This window comes from Dromiciops gliroides, chromosome 1, assembly GCF_019393635.1.
Source record: "Dromiciops gliroides isolate mDroGli1 chromosome 1, mDroGli1.pri, whole genome shotgun sequence".
Classification (NCBI taxonomy): Eukaryota; Metazoa; Chordata; class Mammalia; order Microbiotheria; family Microbiotheriidae; genus Dromiciops; species Dromiciops gliroides.
Window position 1 is genome coordinate 489,139,405 of NC_057861.1, and position 20,526 is coordinate 489,159,930.

General features: G+C 37.8%; 1 protein-coding gene across 1 annotated transcript; it reads right to left on the reverse strand.

Annotated features, from left to right (window-relative positions):
• Positions 1-17,981: 17,981 nt before the first annotated feature.
• Positions 17,982-19,765, reverse strand: CCIN (calicin). Its single transcript, XM_043979097.1, has one exon. The coding sequence runs from the start codon at positions 19,755-19,757 to the stop codon at positions 17,982-17,984; it is 1,776 nt and encodes a 591-aa protein (XP_043835032.1). The 5' UTR covers positions 19,758-19,765.
• Positions 19,766-20,526: the final 761 nt, after the last annotated feature.

The window sequence follows — 20,526 nt, forward strand, 5'->3', positions numbered from 1 at the left end:
GGACTTCCTATTATTGCAAACAATGTGTGTAATATTGAAGTTATTTTTTTTAAGCATGATAGAATTTATTTGTAAATTAATCTGGTCCTAGGGTTTCTTTGGGAGTTCCTTTATGGCTTATACAACTTCTTTTTCTGAAACTGTGTAATTTAAATTACTTGTTTTTTGTTCTGTTATTCTGGGTATTTTATAATTTTGTATATCTTAACTCATTTCATTTAAATCAATTTTGGGGATACACATCTAAGCAATATAGTTTCTTTTTTTTTTTTTTTAGTGAGGCAATTGTAGTTAAGTAACTTGCCCAGGGTCACACAGCTAGTGAGTGTTAAATGTCTGAGGCCGGATTTGAACTCAGGTACTCCTGACTCCAGGGCCGGTGCTTTATCCACTGCGCCACCTAGCTGCCCCTAAGCAATATAGTTTCTAATACTTTCCTTTATTTCCTCTTTTTTGTTATGAATACTTCCTCATTCTTCTTATATCGGCAATTTATCTTTCCTTTTTTTTTTTTTTTTGGCGGGGCAATGGGGGTTAAGTAACTTGCCCAGGGTCACACAGCTAATAAGTGTCAAGTGTCTGAGGTCAGATTTGAACTCAGGAACTCCTGAATCCAGGGCCGGTGCTTTATCCACTGCACTGCCTAGCTGCCCCCCATCTTTCCTTTTTAACATCAGATTAGCTAACAAATTATCTATTTTATTAGCTTTTTAAACAACCAGCACCTAGTTTTACTCATTGTTGGAAAATGTAGGCCCCTCCCAAGTTGAAAATGCTAATGTTCACAAGGGGGGGGCAGGCTCCTCCCAGTCTAAGAAAGGGCTGCCTCCCCCTCTTCAGCGAACCAAATTACATGATGAGGGAGACCCAAGGCTGGTCACATGAGGGAGGAGTTTAGAGGGCTGTCTCTGTGTTGCCTCCCTACCCCCCCACTGGCTACACTGCATCCCAATTGGCTAGTTTTGGGCACCAGTATCTTGGTTAGCAGATCATAACTGGGGAAGAAGGGAGGGGCCAGCCGTGTTAATGGATAAAAGGGCTCAGGGCTCACCTTTCACCACCATTTCCAACACTGAGTCCCAGAAATTTTTGAATGGGCTTTCTCACACTCATCAATTGAGGTTTGTTTTTTTTTTCATTTTTACTCCTTTGAATAAATTCTGTTGTAGCCTACCATTTTAACTGCATGTGAATCTTCAAAGTACATTTCCTATAAACAACATATTATTAGATGCTGCATCCTAAGCCACTCTGTTTTATAAATTTACCCTTTTCACTTTCATGTCTGTGACTGTTAATTGTGTAGTTGCCTCCATTGGATCTTCTTATACTTTTTCTTTCACATTATCTCCCTCTTTACAGAGAACAAGCATTGAGAGGTCTTTCAATCTGGATCGGGGGATTAGCTCACCCAAAGAATTGGAGGCTCATCACAAATCTTGTAAAATAAAAAGATTTGTTAGGAGAGAGGGATATGTGCTTGGGAGACAGAATCACTATGAAGACTGGCTGAGTAAGAGAAGAGGTGGTCTTTTTGTATGTTTACAAAACAAAAAAAGTGAAACAACTGGGGGGGGGTGGGGATTACAAAGCAACACGGAGGGAAGTGAAAAAAACTGGGAGGGGATTTTTGAATAATGGGGCATCAGTAAGATATGCAGCACCCATCCATATCTTGCATATCATCTTGCAGACCTTGGTATTCTTTATCAGCATCTTGCTCAGACACACTGCATTCCTGAGGCGGGAGGCAGGAGGCAGGAGGCAGGAGGCAGGAGGCAGGAGGCAGGAGGCAGGAGGCAGGAGGCAGGAGGCAGAGCTTTTTTTCCTTAGGAAAGTTTAAGGATTCCTTGGGGGCTGGGGTCTTTTAGTTTCTTAGGGTCCCTCTACACAAGGAGATAAAGAATCTGATCAACACTTGTAATCTATAATTTGATTGATTTATTCCTACTCTACTCTTACCCCTCCTTTTTAAGATAGCTCATACTCCAATCTCTGGTTCTTTCTTTTTCTTTCTTTTTAATACTTCCTTTTATGATCCTCCCTTTGAAGTTAAAGTGTGTTTTTCTTGTGACTCTCTCTTTACTCCCTCCCTTAAACTCTTCTCTCCCTTCTCCCTGTGTATGCCTTTTTCTCTGTTGAATTTAATGTGTTTCTACATCAAACTCTGTGTGTGTATTTAGCTTTCCTTTGTCTAGTTCAGATAAAAGTGAGGTTCTTGAAATGCTTAATAACTACATCCCTTGCCTACATACTTGCATACTCCAATTGTTTTCAATAATAATGCAAAGATGCAGTCAATTGAGTAAAAAACTAAATCATATAATCCCACTTAAAGCAAGTAAGAAGATACTCTGATACATAAAGAGAAAATAAGTCTCAATCAGTCAGTCTTAATTATAGGATTTAGTGTCAGTCAATCCATCATAAGTTTCACATTAAGTGTAAAAAGAAATGCCTCCACAGCAATAGCTGGTGACCACACATTAGATTTTAAACGTCACAGCCTCCTAGCTTCAGGCCCACCGACCAGAGAAGAGCTGTCTCTGGTGTATCCTGTCCCACTTTCTGCCAGATTCTATCTTTTTGTTCAGTGCTGAACTAGATGGAGGAATTTACTTCAGTTTCTCTTTTGTTTTCTTTACCATTACTCAATCTGAAACTCTGATCACTCCCCGACACCTCTTATTTCTCATGGCCTATTGCTTAAGCCTTTTACACTTGTCTCACCCTCCTATTCTAGCTACGTGTGTATCTGTGATCTCTCTGCCCCATTAAATTGTGAATTTAGTGAGAGTGGGGTTGTGTGATATAGGAGAACAAGCACTAGACTAGGGAACAAGGGATCTGAGTTCAAATCTTAGCTTTACTGTCAACTGGCTAGTTAAGTTGGCTGAGTGACTACCTTTATAGGTCTGGGTTTCCTTAACTATAAAATGCCAGGTTTTGACCTGATAATTTCTCAAATCTCTGCCAGCTCTTACAGGTTATGAAACTAACCAATATCTATTTGTATTCCCAGTTGCACTGTGCATAATATATTTTAAACAAGTATTTGCTGAATTTGACTCTTCATGATTTACCTCTGTATTGAATTTCCTCTATTTTAGTTAGAATGAGTTACACTTTGTGTAGCTTTCTATATGTAGAGCCCCCTCTGGGAGAACCACCTCTCACCACACTCACAGGTCAGGTTTCCCAGAGCATGGCTGCCAAGGTACCCTCTGAATTCTTTCTTCTCAAACTTTACCGATATCTACTTTTAATATTCAGCCATTAGGTACAATTTTCTTAAAGCTAATGTGTTTGCTGAGATAGTGGCGAAACATTTCTCTCAATAAACTTGGGGGCATTCTCCTACAGCTACACAGAGTCAGTCACCATAGAGAACATACACTTAAGAGTACAATGAGAGGGGGGCAGCTAGGTGGCGCAGTGGATAAAGCACCGGCCTTGGATTCAGGAGGACCTGAGTTCAAAGCCGGCCTCAGACACTTGACACGTACTAGCTGTGTGACCCTGGGCAAGTCACTTAACCCTCATTGCCCCCCCCCCCGAAAAAAAAAAAGAGTACATGAGAGGCATAAACTTAGGGAATACACATTTATCATACCTCTAGCGTTGAAAGAACCCAAGGTCCTTTCCCTCTCTTTGGTGGCTTCACACTGTTCCTCCTTAGTGAAGCATCTCTGCTAAACAAGTGGCTTGTTTGGGCTCCTTGGGCTTATTCCTCTCAGCAGCTCAACTTCTAACAGCTGGAGTTGCCTCTTACTTCACAAAGGTCATACCCTCGTACCTGCTTCCCACCTCAACTCACGGGCTCCACTCCCTTGTGTACAGTGTCTTCTACTGGAACAATAGTAGTGCCACCATAAGATGTTTTAGCCAATGGAGGAAAAAGAAACATCTCCCTGTCCCCCCCTTAGGTGAGGGAGGATGACTTCTTATTAACGGCTCTGTTATTTTTCCATAACTAACTCTTCTCTATTGCCAGAGGTCACATTCCTCAGAGCCATCTCCTAATTTCATTGCTACTTGGGAAATATCTTTTTAAAGTGCTCCCCAGGGGCAGCTAGGTGGCACAGTGGATAAAGCACCGGCCCTGGAGTCAGGAGGACCTGAGTTCAAATCCGGCCTCAGACACTTGACACTTACTAGCTGTGTGACCCTGGGCAAGTCACTTAACCCCAATTGCCTGACCTAAAAAAAAAAAAGTTAAACGTTAAAGTGCTCCCCAATCCTTGTCTAGTCAGTGAATAAAGCTGCTCTCTAATTCTATCAATTTTGATCAGAGTACTCTTTATGTTTTGTTTAAAAGTTTGCTTTCTCTGTAACCTGCTGTCTTCTGTGATTTTATCACTTGGGCTGGAGGGAGATCAGTTGATCAGGAGTATCTTGATCATCTTCTCTCCCTCCTCCATTTCATTCATCTCAAAGAAATCTAGTTTTATTTGCAGAATCTCTTAGCAATTTCTCCTTTTCCATTCTTAGTGGTGCTAAGTTCCCACTCAAAGCACTGAGCATCTCTCTAAGCCTTTACTGGAAGGTTCCATAGATGTAAAGGGATTCATGATCCACAAATCTAGGAGCTGGCATTGAACCAGGAAACTGAAGAAGTTGTTCTGGTCAAGTATGTGGGTTTATTTTGCTTGACTGCTTATTGGTTACAAGGAAGGGTTTTGTTTGTTTGTTTGTTTGATTGTTGTTGTTTTTTTTTCCCTTGGGGAGAATGGGGAAGATAGGGTGAATAATGATAGTGATGCAAAAAAAAAAAATGTGTCAAATGAAATACTTTAAAAATTTCATAGATAGAAATAAAAATGTTTATTATTGAAAAAAATTGTGTAGAATGAGACAAAAGGAAGTTGAAAGGGAAATAGATAAGACCACTTTGACTCTAACATGCTAAATGTATTGTGTACTTTAAAAATAAACTGTATAGAGGCAGCTAGGTGGCACAGTGGATAAAGCATCAGCCCTGGATTCAGGAAGACCTGAGTTCAAATGCGACCTCAGACACTTGACACTTACTAGCTGTGTGACCCTGGGCAAATCATTTAACCTTCATTGCCCCACCAAAAACAAACAACAAAAAACAAACCCCAAACAAACAAATATAAATAAACTGTATCTGAGGTGATTTGAAGTAAATGTAAAATCCTCCTTTTCCGCTCTTCTTTTTATATGAAAATACTCTTATTTGCTAGTATTTGCCAAATTCAAAAATAAGAAAACATTTTTTAATAAATGAAGTTGCATTGGCATTGTCTATGATTCTTTAGGGATGAAGTCTCTTTAAAACTCTGATGAATCTTCCATGCTAATCCAGTTTATTAGTTAAATATACATATTTTCTGGAGAGAAATTTGTAATGAATAATACTCCAAGAATCTGCACCCTGATCCTTCTCCAAGGGCTTCTCATTTGAACTATAATTTGTAGCACCTATGGATCTCTTTTGCCTGATCTAACTTTAAATTTATACCAGGAAAACATGTCTGGGGAAACCTTAAGCTCCTAACAGAGCAGAGTGTACATTTTCAATAGGATTCAGAATCACAAAATCTCAGAGTTGGTAGGGATCTCAGAGCCCATTTAATTCCACCCATACCTGAACAAAGATCTCCTCCATAATATACTGAACCAGTGATCATTCAATCTTTTCCAGACTTCCAGTGAAGGAGAGACTGCCATCTTAAGCCGACCATTTCACCTTTAAGTTCACACTTAAATTGGCCTCTTTGCCACTTTGACTCATTTTTCCTAGTTTGGCTTCCAAAGACCAAGCAGAAAGTCTAAGCCCTATCCCACATTATGGTCATTCAGTCAGTCAACAAGTGTTTATTAAGTGTTTATTATGTGCCAGACATTGTGCTAAGTGCTGGGGATTCAAAAGAAAGGCAAAAACAGTCCCTGCCCTCAAGGAGCTCACATTTTCATGGGGGTTACAACATGCATGAAATTAGCTACATACAGAACATAAACAGGAAAAACTGGGGTAATCTCAGAGTGAAGACAGTATCATTAAGGGGGACAGGGAAAGAACTTGCAGATTGCCCTTGAAAATAGCTGATAGGGGCAGCTAGGTGGCGTAGTGGATAAAGCACCGGCCCTGGATTCAGGAGGACCTGAGTTCAAATCTGGCCTCAGACACTTAACACTTACTAGCTGTGTGACCCTGGGCAAGTTACTTAACCCCAACTGCCTTCACCAAAAAAGAAAAAAAGAAAGAAAAGAAAATAGCTAAGATATTCTTTCTTCCCAAGTTACCTCTTCTCCAAACTAAATATGCCCAATTCCTTTAACTGAGACTCTTTACCATCTTGATGCCCTTCACATGTATCTTTTATAGCTGAATCAGTCAGTCAGTTATGTGGCACTCAGAACTGAATATAATGTGATTTCAACAGGACTATCATCTCCCTAATCCAGGAAACCCTGCTTTTCCTAATGAAGCCTAAAACCACACTCAATTTTTTTGACTACCATATTGAGCTCTTGATTCATCTTAAACCTGCAACCCACTAACATCCCAAGATATTTTTCAGATAAATTGTTTAGCTGTTTTCCCCTATCTTATATTTGTGGCACTGAATTCAGCCATTTAAAAATTCATCTAATTATACTCTAATTTAGCTCTCATCTCTACAGCTTGTCCACATAAATAGCATAAGATTTTCTGAAGTGCTTTGCTAAAATGTAAGTAAATTATATCTATGGTATCTTAATCTACCAGTCTAGTAATTCTCACCAAAAAAAAAAAAAAAAGGAAATGAGGTTAGTCTAGCATGTCCTATTTTTGATGAAGCCAAGCTGTCTTTTTGTGATCATCACTTCCCTTTTCTAAATTTTCACTTAAAATCACTTTAATAATATATTCTAGTATTTTGCCAGTGAAATACTCACTGCCCTGTAGTTTGAGGGCTCAATCTTTTCTTTTCTTTTCCTTCTTTTTTTCCCCTCAAGGATGTGGTTCTTTTTAAAAAAACAAAACAGGGCATTTGCTTTTCTCTGGTCTTCTAGTGCCTTTTCTGTTCTTCAAGTTATTTCTTTTTTCTCTCTTTAAGGGCAAATATAATAAAGCTCTAAAAATGTAAGATAGGCATGAGCTCCAAGGCTTGACTAGGGTACAAACATTGTTAATGCAACATTTGGTCATTAAAGGAGGAGAGGGAGAGAGAAACAGCAACTCTCACCCATCCAGCAAGCTGTTGCCCTGAGGAAAGAATATTCTGGTTCAGGCCCAAGGACGAAAGAATAGCCACATCACAATGTCTTGGCTTAGTCTACTAAGGCTTTGAAGTTTAAAGCATCCTGAAGACATCTAGCATTTGTTGTTCTTTACAGTAAGATGGCAATTTAGGTCTGTATCCATGGGGTGTCTGGCAGAGAATAGCTCACTTCTGCTTGGAGAAATACTGCTTGGATCTCTACTTGGCAGGCTGTACTGTGTAGTTCCTAGTTTCCCAGCCAGCTGGGCACAGTTCAATACATATAATATGTATATGTATATATTATATATATTCATATTTATCTATGGACTATAATGTTTGGTCTAGCCATAGTGTCTCATCCACTGAGTGACAAACAGAAAGTCATTGGTAGTGATTTGGCAAAAGATCCCATTCTTGTCCATGAAGAAGAAACTCCAGAATGAAATTTCCTCATCTTCCTGTAAGACACCATAGCCTTAAGCAACAGGGCATGTGGAGCTAGGCACCATTAGGATATTCATGGTTCTCAGTCTACCATGCTTCTTGTATGTGTTGATCCATGCAAGGTAACAGAAGTGGGAGTACACTAAAGCACCAATTGCATATGAGTTGAATTTCTTAAATTCTTCTGCATATCACTGAATATGATCTCTGTGGGAAATATCACATCAGGGGATGAAAGAAGAACTTAACATATTTCCTTTGTAGTCAGACAGGCTGATGTCTTTGAACTGTTCATCTGGCAGAATAGTTACAGTCTTGAATTTGGGGCTATGTACCTATTCCTGGCATTTCCTGCCCACATGCTGTTATCAACTGCTCTCACATGTCACTCTGGGGACATCAGAGAAAATGAGAATGAGGTAGAAGTTTTCAAGATATTTCAAAGATGACTGTTGGCTCACCAATTGTAAATTCCATTGGTCATAGTTATCTAGTTCTTCGTTTGTTTATTCATTCATTCATTCGTTTATTTATTTTGCTGGGCAATGAGGGTTAAGTGACTTGCCCAGGGTCACACAGCTAGTAACTGTCAAGTGTCTGAGGCTGGATTTGAACTCGGGTCCTCCCGAATCCAGGGCCAGTGCTTTATCCACTGTGCCACCTAGCTGCCCCCAGTTATCTAGTTCTAATGACATATATCATATACCCAGAAGAGGGACAGGATTTATGTTCAGCCTCAGAAGGAAGAACCAAGATAAATGGGTGGGAGTTTAAAGAGGGAAATTTAGACTTGATAATAACAAAACCTTTTAACAATTAGAACTGTTCAGAAGTGGAATGTGCTGCCTTGAGAGGTGGTGGGTTCTTTCTCTTTGCAAGTCTGCAGGTTTCAGCGTGATAACCACTTGTTGGGTTTATTCCAGTGTTGATTCCATGGATTGGGCAAAATGGCTGCCGAGGTAACTTTCCTTTTTCAAATGCTTTGAGGCATTTGAACTCTTTAAGTATAGCCAGATGCTTTCTTACTGTCTCCCTACTTAACTTGGGCATAAACTCCCAATTATCCACTTTGATTAATAATGATAACTATCATATTGTTTTCAGCTTTGCAAAGCATTATACATATATGACCTCACTTGCACCTTATCCAGTGAGGAAGAAACAAGTATCATTTTATAGTCTATTCTTTTTTTAAATTCTATTCTGTTCCAACCTCAGAAATCTGTGTGTGTTCCATCCTCAGAAATCTATGTGTGAATGTCGTACCTTCCTTTCTTTCAGATTACCTCAAAAAGTTCTGATTTAAAATTTTCCTGGTTACATATGCTCACAAACTTCTGTCTCCTCTCTAACACTTATATCATCAAACTTGACTTTAGGGGAAGGAAATTTAGGTCCTTCACATAGTTCATATTTATTTAAGGTTTTCAGGTATACAAAGCACTTTTCTCATAACCAGTCCGTTAAGGTAGGTAGCATCACTTCTTTTTCTCCTTGTAAATAGTTTGTGTAATATTAGAGCTTATTATTCTTGGAATTTTGGATCGAAATCACATAAATCCATCTGGTCTTGTTTTTTTTTTCTTCTTTTGGAGCTTATTTATAGTTGGCTTAATTTCTTTTCCTGAGATTTGGTTATATAAATTCTCTTTTTCTTTGTATTTTATGTTTTGTTAATATTCATTTCAATTCAGTCATCAATTTTGTTGGCATGAAGTTGGGCAAAATAATTTTTAATAATTCCCTTTATTTCCTCTTCATTTGTTGTGAATCCTCCATTTTCGTTTTTATTATTAGCAATCTGTTTTTCCTCTTTAAAAAATCTGATAAGCTGTTTTTAGTATTGGATTTTTTTAAGCTCAAAGTTTTATTTATCAATTCATTTGAGGATTTTTTTACTTTCAGTTTTGTTAAATTCTTTGATTTTCAGAATTTCTATCTTTGTGTTAAGTAAAGGTTTGTTGTTTTTCTTTTTTTAGTTGATATTTAATTGGTCTGTTCTCTTAATCCTTTCATAAAAGCGAATTTATGTTAATTGGTTAAATGAAACTGACACCAAACAGTGGTAGGAGCATATGAGGGTTCAAGGTGTTGGCATTTATGTTTTGTTGTATTTTTATTTATTTTGTCAAATATTTCCCAATTATATTTTAATCTGGTATGGATGACATGCAAGAATGTTGTGGATTACATGTGGCCCATGAGCCATGTTTTTGACATCTCTAGGCTAATGAAGAACTTATTATGCTTCAGGTAAACTCTCAACAGGATAGTAATCATAACATAAAACAAAGCAATAATAAGAGCCAGATGTGTTTAAAAAAAGATGAACTATGAGATTATATATGCTTAAAGGCACCAAAGATAGTAAAATGATACTAGTTCTTAATGTTTACGGATCAAATATGATAGCATCTAAACACTTAAAGAAAAATAAATTTGTTATTGGGAGAAATAGACTACAAAACAAGAATTACCAGAGACCTAAATGTATCTCTTTCAGACCTAGATAAATTTAACAAAAAGAAAAACCAAAAAAGAAGTTACGGATGAAGAAAGAAATTTAGAAATTAGAAATTTAGAGAGAAAATTAGAAATGCTAGGTATGGTAAACCTCTGTTGAGTGTACCTGTATAGAAATTTATAATGTATGGGGGCACAACTTTTAATAAATAAATGTAGAAAAATAGAAATATTAACACAGAATTTACTGACCACAACACAATAAAAATATAATCAATAAAGGAACCTTGAAGGAAGGGTTAAAATTAAAATAGGTATTAAATAATTTATTCCTAAAGAATGCATAGATCAAAGAATAGATTATGAAAATAGTAAATTCTTTTATCAAAGAAAAAGACAGGGGGCAGCTAGGTGGCACAGTGGATAAAGGCCCTGGATTCAGGAGGACCTGAGTTCAGATCCAGTCTCAGACACTTGATGCTTACTAGCTGTGTGACCCTGGGCAAGTCACTTAACCCCCATTTCCCTGCAAAAAAACAAAACAAAACAAAGAAAAGGACAAAGATAAGAGGCCCCATATGAAAATTCCTCAGATTCAGCCAAAGTATTACTTAGGAGAAAATATATGTCTCTAAACATTTTCATCAATAAAAGAAAAAAACCACACCAGATCTATCAGTTGGGCATGCAACTAAAAAAGGGTAAGAAAGCAATGACTAAAAAACTAAATACAAATAGAAATTCTAAAAATCAAAGAAGAGATTAACAAAATTGAAAGCAAAACCCTGTTGAACTGATACATAAAATTAGGAGCGGCTTTTTTGAAAAAAGTAATAACATAAATTGTTAGCTAATTTGTTTTTTTGAAAGCGGAAAACCAAATTGCTATTATAAAAAATAAAAATAAAGGATTGACAATAGGAACAAAAGCAACTTCTACACTGGGTCTAAGAGGCTTGGTCCATAAACTCAATACTGTACAGAAATTCTTCCACTTGGTTCAGGAGCTCCTTTTCTTCTTTGTTGCCATTATTTTTGTTTCTGCTACTCACAGGGTGGCTTTAATGCTTCACCACTCAGGCACTGCCTTAGTTTGCTACCATCTCTGGGGCTTTGTGATTTCTTTTCCTTTTTTGGTTCCTTAATACACAGACTTTCCTGGTAGGGTTGTCATGTAAGACTGCACATGCTTCCTTCCATGTAACTTGAGTCCTATGTGTCTGACATGATTCTCTTTTTTTTCAGTTCTGGTTCTATTGCCTTCTGACCTCCTTTTTTAAAAAGCCAATTCCATGGAGGTAGCTTAGTACTTTTAGTATAGGCACATACTGCTCTTTAGTTAACAGGGCATTTTGTTGAAATAAGCATCTTGGTAAATCCTTTAAAATAGCTAAAGAAATTTTAGTTATCTATAGATTGTTACTATAAAAGCTTAGGTTTATTTTTGTAGAAACTAATTACTAAGAATTAAAAACATAGTAATGGGGCTGTTCTGTTGGAATATTGTAAATTATAAATAAAACAGGCAAATGTTTAACAAAATCTTAGTTATTGACTTAATGAGTATTTAACTGGGGCAATTTTATCATCATCATGATAGAGTTAATTCAGCGATACCCAGGGCAACACAAATTCAGACCTAGTCAAGATATGATCAGTGCCAGAATGAAGGGTCTCAATGGGTTTGCCTAATCAAAGAAGTCTCTCCTCATTAGAGGGACACAAGGGAGATTCAGGAATTCCTAGGAAGATAGCAGAATTTGAGGTTGTTTCTAAGCCTAGCATCTTTTTAGCACCTCAAAACAAGAAATGAAACAAATTTCAAGAACAGAAGAAAACTACTCCTTAGCAAGCATTTATTAAATCAACTAGCTGATTCCAAAAAAATTACAAAAGGCCATATTACTTGCTTGCTATTTCTTTTTTTTTTAGTTAAGCTTTTTATTTAATGTTTCAAAAAATATATTTAGTCAAACAGACCAAAGCCCATGTCATCATCAGACTCCTCGGATTCTTCTTTTTTTTGCTTCCTCTTTCTTCTCCTCAGCTGGGGCAGCTGTGCTAGCAGGAGCAACACCTCCAGCAGGGGCAGCACCACCAGCTGCTGGGGCAGGTCCACCAACTCCTACATTGCAGATGAGACTTGCAATGTTTACATTGTTCAGGGTCTTTGCAAATAATCCAGGCCAGAACGGTTCAACATTTTCACCTGATGGGCAGCTAGGTGGTACAGTGGATAGAGCACTGGCCCTGGAGTCAGGAGGATCTGAGTTTGGGTCTGACCTCAGCACTTAACACTTACTAGCTGTGTGACCCTGGGCAAGTCACTTAACCCCAACTGCCTCACCAAAAAACAAAAACATTTACACCTGCTGCTTTAATGAGGGCATTAATTTTATCCTCCGTGACCGTAACCTCATCGTCGTAAAGCATGAGAGCAGAGTAGATGCAAGCGAGCTCTGAGACGGCCATTTCGGAAGATGGATGAGGAGAGACTTGTTTGTAGTGGTGCTGAAGTGAGGCTACACCCCAACGCGGCCTTAGCTTCCGAAGAAGACCCGAGCACCTTACAGACAACTGAAGAGTGCTTGCTATTTCTAGTTATGTTTTGCATATACCCTATATGTCACCCTACCAGATTGCTCACCATACTGATTCCTTGTCTTAAGCTCAACATGACCATGACAAAAATCTGCTCTTATTTCCATCTCCTTAGTGGATGAAAATCCATTTGGTTATAATATAGGGGGGAGGGGTTCAAAATTTGTGGGGATGGAAGAGATGGGACCTCCTGTAAGAAGGCTGATTATAGGAAGAGGATCACAGGAAAACTAGCAAAGAGATTGAGAAAGAAGAAGGGGGGAAAAAAAAAGAACAAACAACTGAGAAAAGGGCCAAAGCAATGGGAGGCAAAAGAAATCAAAATTCCAAAATCCCAAGGACAGGAAAAATATATATATTTTGTTTTGGTTTTTTATAGGGCAATGAGTGTTAAGTGACTTGCCCAAGGTCACACAGCTAGTAAGTGTCAAGTGTCTGAGGCTGGATTTGAACTCAGATCTGCCTGAATCCAAGGCCAGTGCTTTATCCACTGCACCACCTAGCTGCCCCCAGGAGAAATATTTTTAAAAATTCAGTGAGATCACTAGAAATGACAATGGAACAATTTCAGCAACTTGCAGAAAGGTTCAGGAGAGAAATAGAAGAACTGGGAGAAAAGGAATAAGGCAGAAATAAAAAGGGAAACCAAAGGACTTTGAGATTGGAAGGTAATAGGGGGGAGGGAGGGGAGAGAGAATCTGTGGGAGGAAACCAGGATCAGCCAAAAAACCCAAAACAAAACCCAACAATAACAACCAAAAAACCCCACAGGGACTAAAGGCTGATTTAAAAGAGGAGTAAAAAGAAAAGGAAGAGGGAAAAGAACCCAAACTTCACAATTATACCCCTAAAAGTGAATTAAACTACTCGATAAAATGAAAATGAATAGGAGAATACACAAAAAAGGCAATAATTTGCTGTATATGAGAAATATGTTAAAAAATATAAGAATACATACAGGTTAATAATGATAGGCTAGAACAAAAATTGTGCTTATGGGGATTAAATAAAAAGCAGGAGTCACAATCATAATTTTAAATAAGGCAGCAATGAAAATTCATAATGTTGAGAGAGACTACATTATGCTTATGGGCACCACAGACAATGAAAGAGTATGATTAGCATATCTGTATATATACAGATATGCTAATTATATACTTTATATACATATTCCATGTATGTATACATACTAATCATACTCTTTTTTCTCTAATATATATGTTTACACATGTATATATGTATATATTCCTAAAAGGAAAGGTAACTGAATTGAAAAAAAAAACCTGATAGATAATAACACAGTTATCATGGGAGACTGACAATTCTTTTTCAGGGCTGGATATCAAACTGAAACAAAAAGAAAAATATAGACAAGAAAAAGATTATTTGAAAAATTAGATTTGAAACACATCTGGGTGGTTTCTGAGTGGAAATGTTAAAGAATTTACATATTTTACAACAACATATGATATCTTTACAAAAAATGATCATGTGGTAGGAACATAAAAATCATAAATAAATGCAAAAAAGCAGAAATAATAAATATGTCCTTTACAGGACAGAACTCAACAAAAAGAATCAATCAATATAGAAAACATGAACAATAGATACAAAAAACAAATCACAGAAAAAATAATTGTTTTAAATGAAATACGGGGCAGCTAGGTGGCGCAGTGGATAAAGCACAGGCCCTGGATTCAGGAGGACCTAAGTTCAAATCCAGTCTCAGACTATTGACACTTACTAGCTGTGTGACCCTGGGCAAGTCACTTAATCCTCATTGTCCTGCAAAAACAAACAAACAAACAAAAAGTGAAATACAATAAATGATATTCCAAAATTTGTAAGATGCATTTCTTCTGAGCAGAGGAAAATTGTTATTTCTGAAAAAAATATGTTTAAAAAGTAGAAAACTTGGGACTAATGAGTTGGCCATGCAGTTGAAAAGACCCAACAACTGGAAAAATCACCATATTAGCAACACCAAAAAAAGAACAAAAGAAAGTTTGAGACGTAAAATTGTAAATAAAGACTATTTATCGGATAAAATGAGTATCTTTTTAAAAAATTAATAAAACTGATAAACCATTAGCTAACAATTAAAAAGAGCAAAATCAAATCACTAAGATAAAAAATTAACAAGGCAAGTACACAATGTACAGGGAGGAAATAAAGGAGGATTATCAGAAACTACATAACTATATGCCATCAAAAGTTAGAATTTAAAGGAAATGGATGATTAGCTTAAAAAAGCATTTAAAATACTCATATGAACAAAATAAGAAATAGAAATTTAAACAGTCCAGTAACAGAAAGAGAAGTCTAACAAACCATAAATGAGCTACCATAGAAAAACCACTAATGCAAATAGATTTACAAGTGAATTCTACCAAACTTTCAAGGAACTACAAATATTCTTAAAAATAAATATATAAGGCACACTACTAAATTTCTTTTATGAGACAACTATGGTTCTGAGTCTCAAACCAAAAAGTATGCCAAAGAAATAGAGTTGTCTACCAAGATCACTAACCATATTGATTGATGCAAATATGTGAAGTAAAATTTTAGCAAAGATGCTTCAACAATGCATAAAAAAAGCATTGTGGTTTTGTTGGGTTTATACAGAGATGCAATGGTCACTCAACATTATGAAAATAATTAGTATAATTAATAATATAAACAAAACCTCCACAAGATTATATTTCAATAGATACAGAAAAACCTTTGCCAGAAGATAGCATTGATTTAACCTTAAAAATACTAAAAAACAGGCATGAAAGAACCCTTCTTTTATATGATGCAAAGAATGGGTTTGAAATCGAGTTATCTTTGTAATGGAGAAACACTAGGATCTTTTCCAGTAAATTTGGGGTTAAAGCAAGACAATTCCCCTTTCCCACTTTGATATACTTCAAGGAAATAGAAGCCATGGCAGTTAGATGAGAGGAAGACATTAAAAATTAAAGTAAATATTAAATTAAATTAAGCATTGGAAAATAGGAGACAAAATGACCTCTATCTGTAGAAGATATGTTGGCATACTTAGAAAACATAAGAGAATCAGAAAAAAAAAGTTTCAATGATAACTGGCTTCAGAGAAGTAGAATAAAATAAGTAGAAAAAATACATAAAAATCATTAGCATGTTAGTATAGTACTAACAAAAACCAGGATGAAATAAAAAGAGAAATTTAAAATAACCACAAAAAAAAGAAATATCTGAAAATGAGCCTATTGAAACAATCAGAAAACATGTAAATATAAACACAAAACAATATTTAGAGAAATAAAGGAAGACAAATAATTGTGGAAAGGTTTTATTCATGGTTGGACCCATACATTAAAATTTATAATATTGCCTAAATTAAATAGCACTATTTCAAATAAACAAATAGGAAATTACTCTATAGAACTAGACAAAACAATAATGAAACTTATTTGGAAGAATAAAAGATCAAGCATTTCCAGGGAAATAATGAAAAAAAAGAAGAAATGAAAGAATCCAATCATTTATTAAGTGTCTACTATGTGCCTGGCATTGTGTGAAGCAAAGGACATTACCATATCTCAAATTATGTTATAGAGCAGTAATCATTAAAACTATTTGGTATAAATTAAAAATAGAAAAGCAGATTAGTAAAAAAGATTAGATAAAATAATGCCTAGGAGAGAAAAAAGTGCAGTAACTTCTTTTTTTTGTAAACCAAAGAGCACAAGTGACTGGGAAAATCCAATTTATTTGATAAAAACTGCTGAGAAAACTGGAAATGTTTGTTTAAAAAAAAAGGTTTAGATGCCACCATATATCATATACCAAAGTTAAATTTTTTTTGGACATAAGAGGGGGAATTGTATGTGTTCATGAAACAGAGATTATTGGAAACTGATTGAATTGTAAAAACAAAAATAATAATTTTTTTTTTAAAGAGACAAATTGAAAAAAACTTTATGAGGTTTCACCTTCTATATGTTCAAGCCTAAGAGAAATAACAAAGAAGGCAGATAGTGTGGGTGATCCAAAGCTGAACATTAGAACCTTAAGGTTGTGGGGACAGCTAGGTATGTTTAGCTGATGGTATAGTTGAATGGGGAGGGACCAAACCCTTGCAATTCCATTGAGGAAAGAGAATCAGGTTCAATGAGTATTGGAGAGGTGAAGAAATGCAGAGTAAGGAATTTGGTCAGGGAAGATATAATTCTCTACCTTTCTTCTCTCAATTACCACCATCTTGAGAAAACTTTCTGCCTCTAGGGTTTAAGGAAGGATCAGAGTAAAGGAGGGAGACACAAAGACAGATAGATACTTAGTGTGTCTTTGGCCAGGAGTTCAATTTCCTATTATTTCATCCATCTCTGGGATGCTGAGTGGACTTCATGTGCCTCAGGCCAAGGCACTACACTACCCCTTTCTCTTCTCCATTTCTATTTTAAATATTGCAGAGTCTCAACATCATGAATTCCCATCCTTTCTCTCTTCCCCTGATTATCTTCTGAGCAGGGGAGGGGGGTCACTTTTTCTTCTTTCTCACCTTTAATGTTGGGGATCAGAGTAGAAATTCTCTCCCCTTCCCTCATCTGCCCAGTCCCCCAATTCCCAATCTTCTATAAGTCTTAAAAGAACCCTTCCTTTGACATAGCCATCTATAAATAGCTCCAAAAATGTATCCCATAAACTAATTATCAAAGATATGTTGTTGATCCAAAGTTAAATGTACCAGGCTGGGTATCTGCTCTCCACATTACCCATGAATCTTTTTGTCTTCCTCTCCTGCTCAATACATTCCACCAACCCTTTTATACCACCATCCCCACCCTCTCCCCCAAATCCAATATACCCAACTTTCTGTGGATCTTTATCCTTTCCCATGAAATGAATTCTTGCTGCATTTTTTTTTTTTTTTGCATCTCTCAGGTTGGAAAGAGAGTGATGATGGAGGTGCCTAGGGTCTCACCATCCTTAGTGGATCTTTTTCTATGTAACTACATTTGGCATTTGAATGTGCTCACTCTAATGAGTAGCCATGAATGATTACATCTGACACCCTCATGTCAAAGCCTAAAGCATAGAGTGTGGGGCAATAGCTTCCATTTGCCTTCCTCTAGGATTGGCTCTGCCTAAGGATCTTAAATATGTCCCACAAGGCCAAAAGCAGACGACAGAAGCCTTGAGAAGGAACCAATAGGGTGCATGCATGCACACTCTCTCTCTCTTTTTTTTTTAAACTGTGAATAATAATGGATTTACTTATTTTCTCACTTAAATATTGTCAATCCTTCGAAGAATCTTGCAAGGCAGCTTGACCATACAACATGCTGGACAGTCCAGGGCTTCTGGTGGTGGAGCGATAGTCTTCCATTCCCCTGCCTTCTGGTCTAACAGGTAGGCATTTTTATTGATAGTGTAATCTTTATTATGAGTGTCATTCACAGAAATGACACCTCCGCATACAAACACCTTGTTGTCACCTATCGGACACACTGCATGGGAAACATCCAAGGCACAGTTGTTGGGCAGCAAGGGCACACAGTTGGCAGTCTTACTGGCTTTAATCTTCTGCAAGTTAATTTCTACACTCTGCCTGTGGCTGTGCACTTTCAGGATGTTATCCTGCTGGAAAGACAGGAGAGGCCTGTGGTTGAACTCAATTGGGAAGGTGATACACTGCACTACTTCCCCAGTGCTGGTGTCAAAGCAATCCACCACCCCTACTCGAGAAATGAATCCCTTCACCAGACACCTCCCTGTCACTATGTACATGTTCCTGTTTCCCTTGGTGATCACTGCTGTTCCATCCATTGGGATGCTCATCTTCCCCACCAGACTCCAGATCTCCTTCCTCTCGTCATACCTGTAGATGTTGGAAACGTATCTCCTTGGAGCAACACTCCCTCCCACAGAGTACACAACTCCCCCGCAGGTCACCATGGTGTGGAAGACTAACCCCATGGGTAGATCAGGCAGTTTGGTCCAGGAGTTCTCATCCATGTCATACCTCCAGGCAGTTTTCAGGCCTGAAATCTGTTCCGTGGTTCCACCAGAAATGTAAATGTACTTACCCACAGAAGTTGCACTGAGAGCAGCTGCTTTGTATGGCATCTCAGTGAGTTTCAGCCAAATATCCTCCTCGATAATGTAAGCAAACACAGCATCATTGAATTTTCCCTGGGCTTTCTGACCCCCTAGAATCACTACAGCATCCAGCAAGGCTCCTTTCCTTTGGAAATTCAGCAGCCTGCATGGCTTCTCCTGCTTTCGGTCCAACAAGATATTCTCTATCAGGGCCAACGGGGTACTGTTGTTCTCCATTGCTCCCACTTTGTTGCTGGCAAATATAAGTGTTTTGTTGGAGACTCCATTTAGGTTGATGTAGGAGAAGAACTTCTTGAAATATTTCTCCCGCTCTTCCTTTTTGAAATTTACCCAGTGTAGGAGGGAGCTAAGGGCCTGGTCTTCGTTCTGCACGTGCAAATTTTCATCCCGAAGCAGCCGGCCAAAGATTACAGGGGGGCATTGCATGAAGTGGGTTGACCCTTCGTGGCTGGCCCAATAGTGAAAGTTATCCCGAATAGCAGCATAGGCACAGTCAGAAACCTCTTTCAGCTCAAAGAGCTCAGCCAAGAACAGGTAGCGAAGGGAGTTGTTTCTTTTGATGGATTTTAGCAGGAAGTCAGTGCAATGAATCCTTAGTCGGGGCGTGTTGAAGTACTGGGCTCCTCTCAGCAGCTCCTCCACATTCTGTTCAGAAATCACCACCTTCCCACTATAGAAATAGTCCATAAGCTGCTCCACAGAAGAAGGGCTCAGGTAGTTTGAGTCGATGGTGATAAAGAGCTCATCCGTGGTCTTCATGTCATTGTTGGAGATGAGGCTCTTCACCAGGGGTGAGACTGCAGCTAGCACATTTCGATGGGCAAAGAAGACATGATCACCCACATTCAGCGCCATGTCCCAGTACTCTTTCCTCTTTCTCTGCTTGTTGAGGTTCTGAAGGACAAAGTTGTTATAGTTTTTTTCTGTGAATTCCAGTTTCATGCTTCCTCTTTTTTCGATGAAATAGAAGGCACAAGAGCAGGTACTGAACACATAGAATTTCTCTTGTGCTTGTTGGTCTGGTTATCTCCTGTTAAGCAAGGGTTACAGGGAGAGTGATGCAATAGAGCAGAGTGACCACATCATAATGCAACATCCAACACAGGAATTGCTCACTCATTACCTCATTCTTACTTGATGTTGCTTATGCAAAGACAGTGTGGACAAATAGAGTGGATAAGGGCATTGGACCAGGAGACCTGGCATCCCATTCCTGACCCTCTCACTTACTAGCTATGTGACCTCAGGTGGGTCACAACCTCTCTGAGTCTCAGTCTCCTCATCTGTAAAATGGGGGTAATAACACTTGCCCTATTTCATGGTTTTGTGTGAAAGTGATTTGTAAACTCTAAAGCACTATACAAATATAGTATAAGTAATGATAAGACTTAAAACTACTGTGAGATTTAAAATTGGATACTGAGCATTAACCTCCCCTTTTAACTGTTTCCCTTATTTTATCTCCCAGATCAGTAAGTAAAGAAGCCTCTGGTCTCTAGTTAGAGCTTTTATTGTTTGGAAATTACAAGGTGATGTTGATTAGAGGTATAGGAAAGTAGAAATACAAACAAATAGTCTTAAATCTAAGCTTAGTCTATATTCCATATAAAACTCACCAAAAACCCAAGGCCACCTTTGAGGAGGAGAGCCTAGTCAGGCATGTGCTGCTAACTGCGAGTTGGGCCTAGTCGAACTCCAGTCAGCATCTGTC

Bases quoted from the DNA above. Each gene is read 5' to 3' on its own strand.
- CCIN (XM_043979097.1), bottom strand. From the start codon at position 19,757: ATGAAACTGGAATTCACAGAAAAAAACTATAACAACTTTGTCCTTCAG.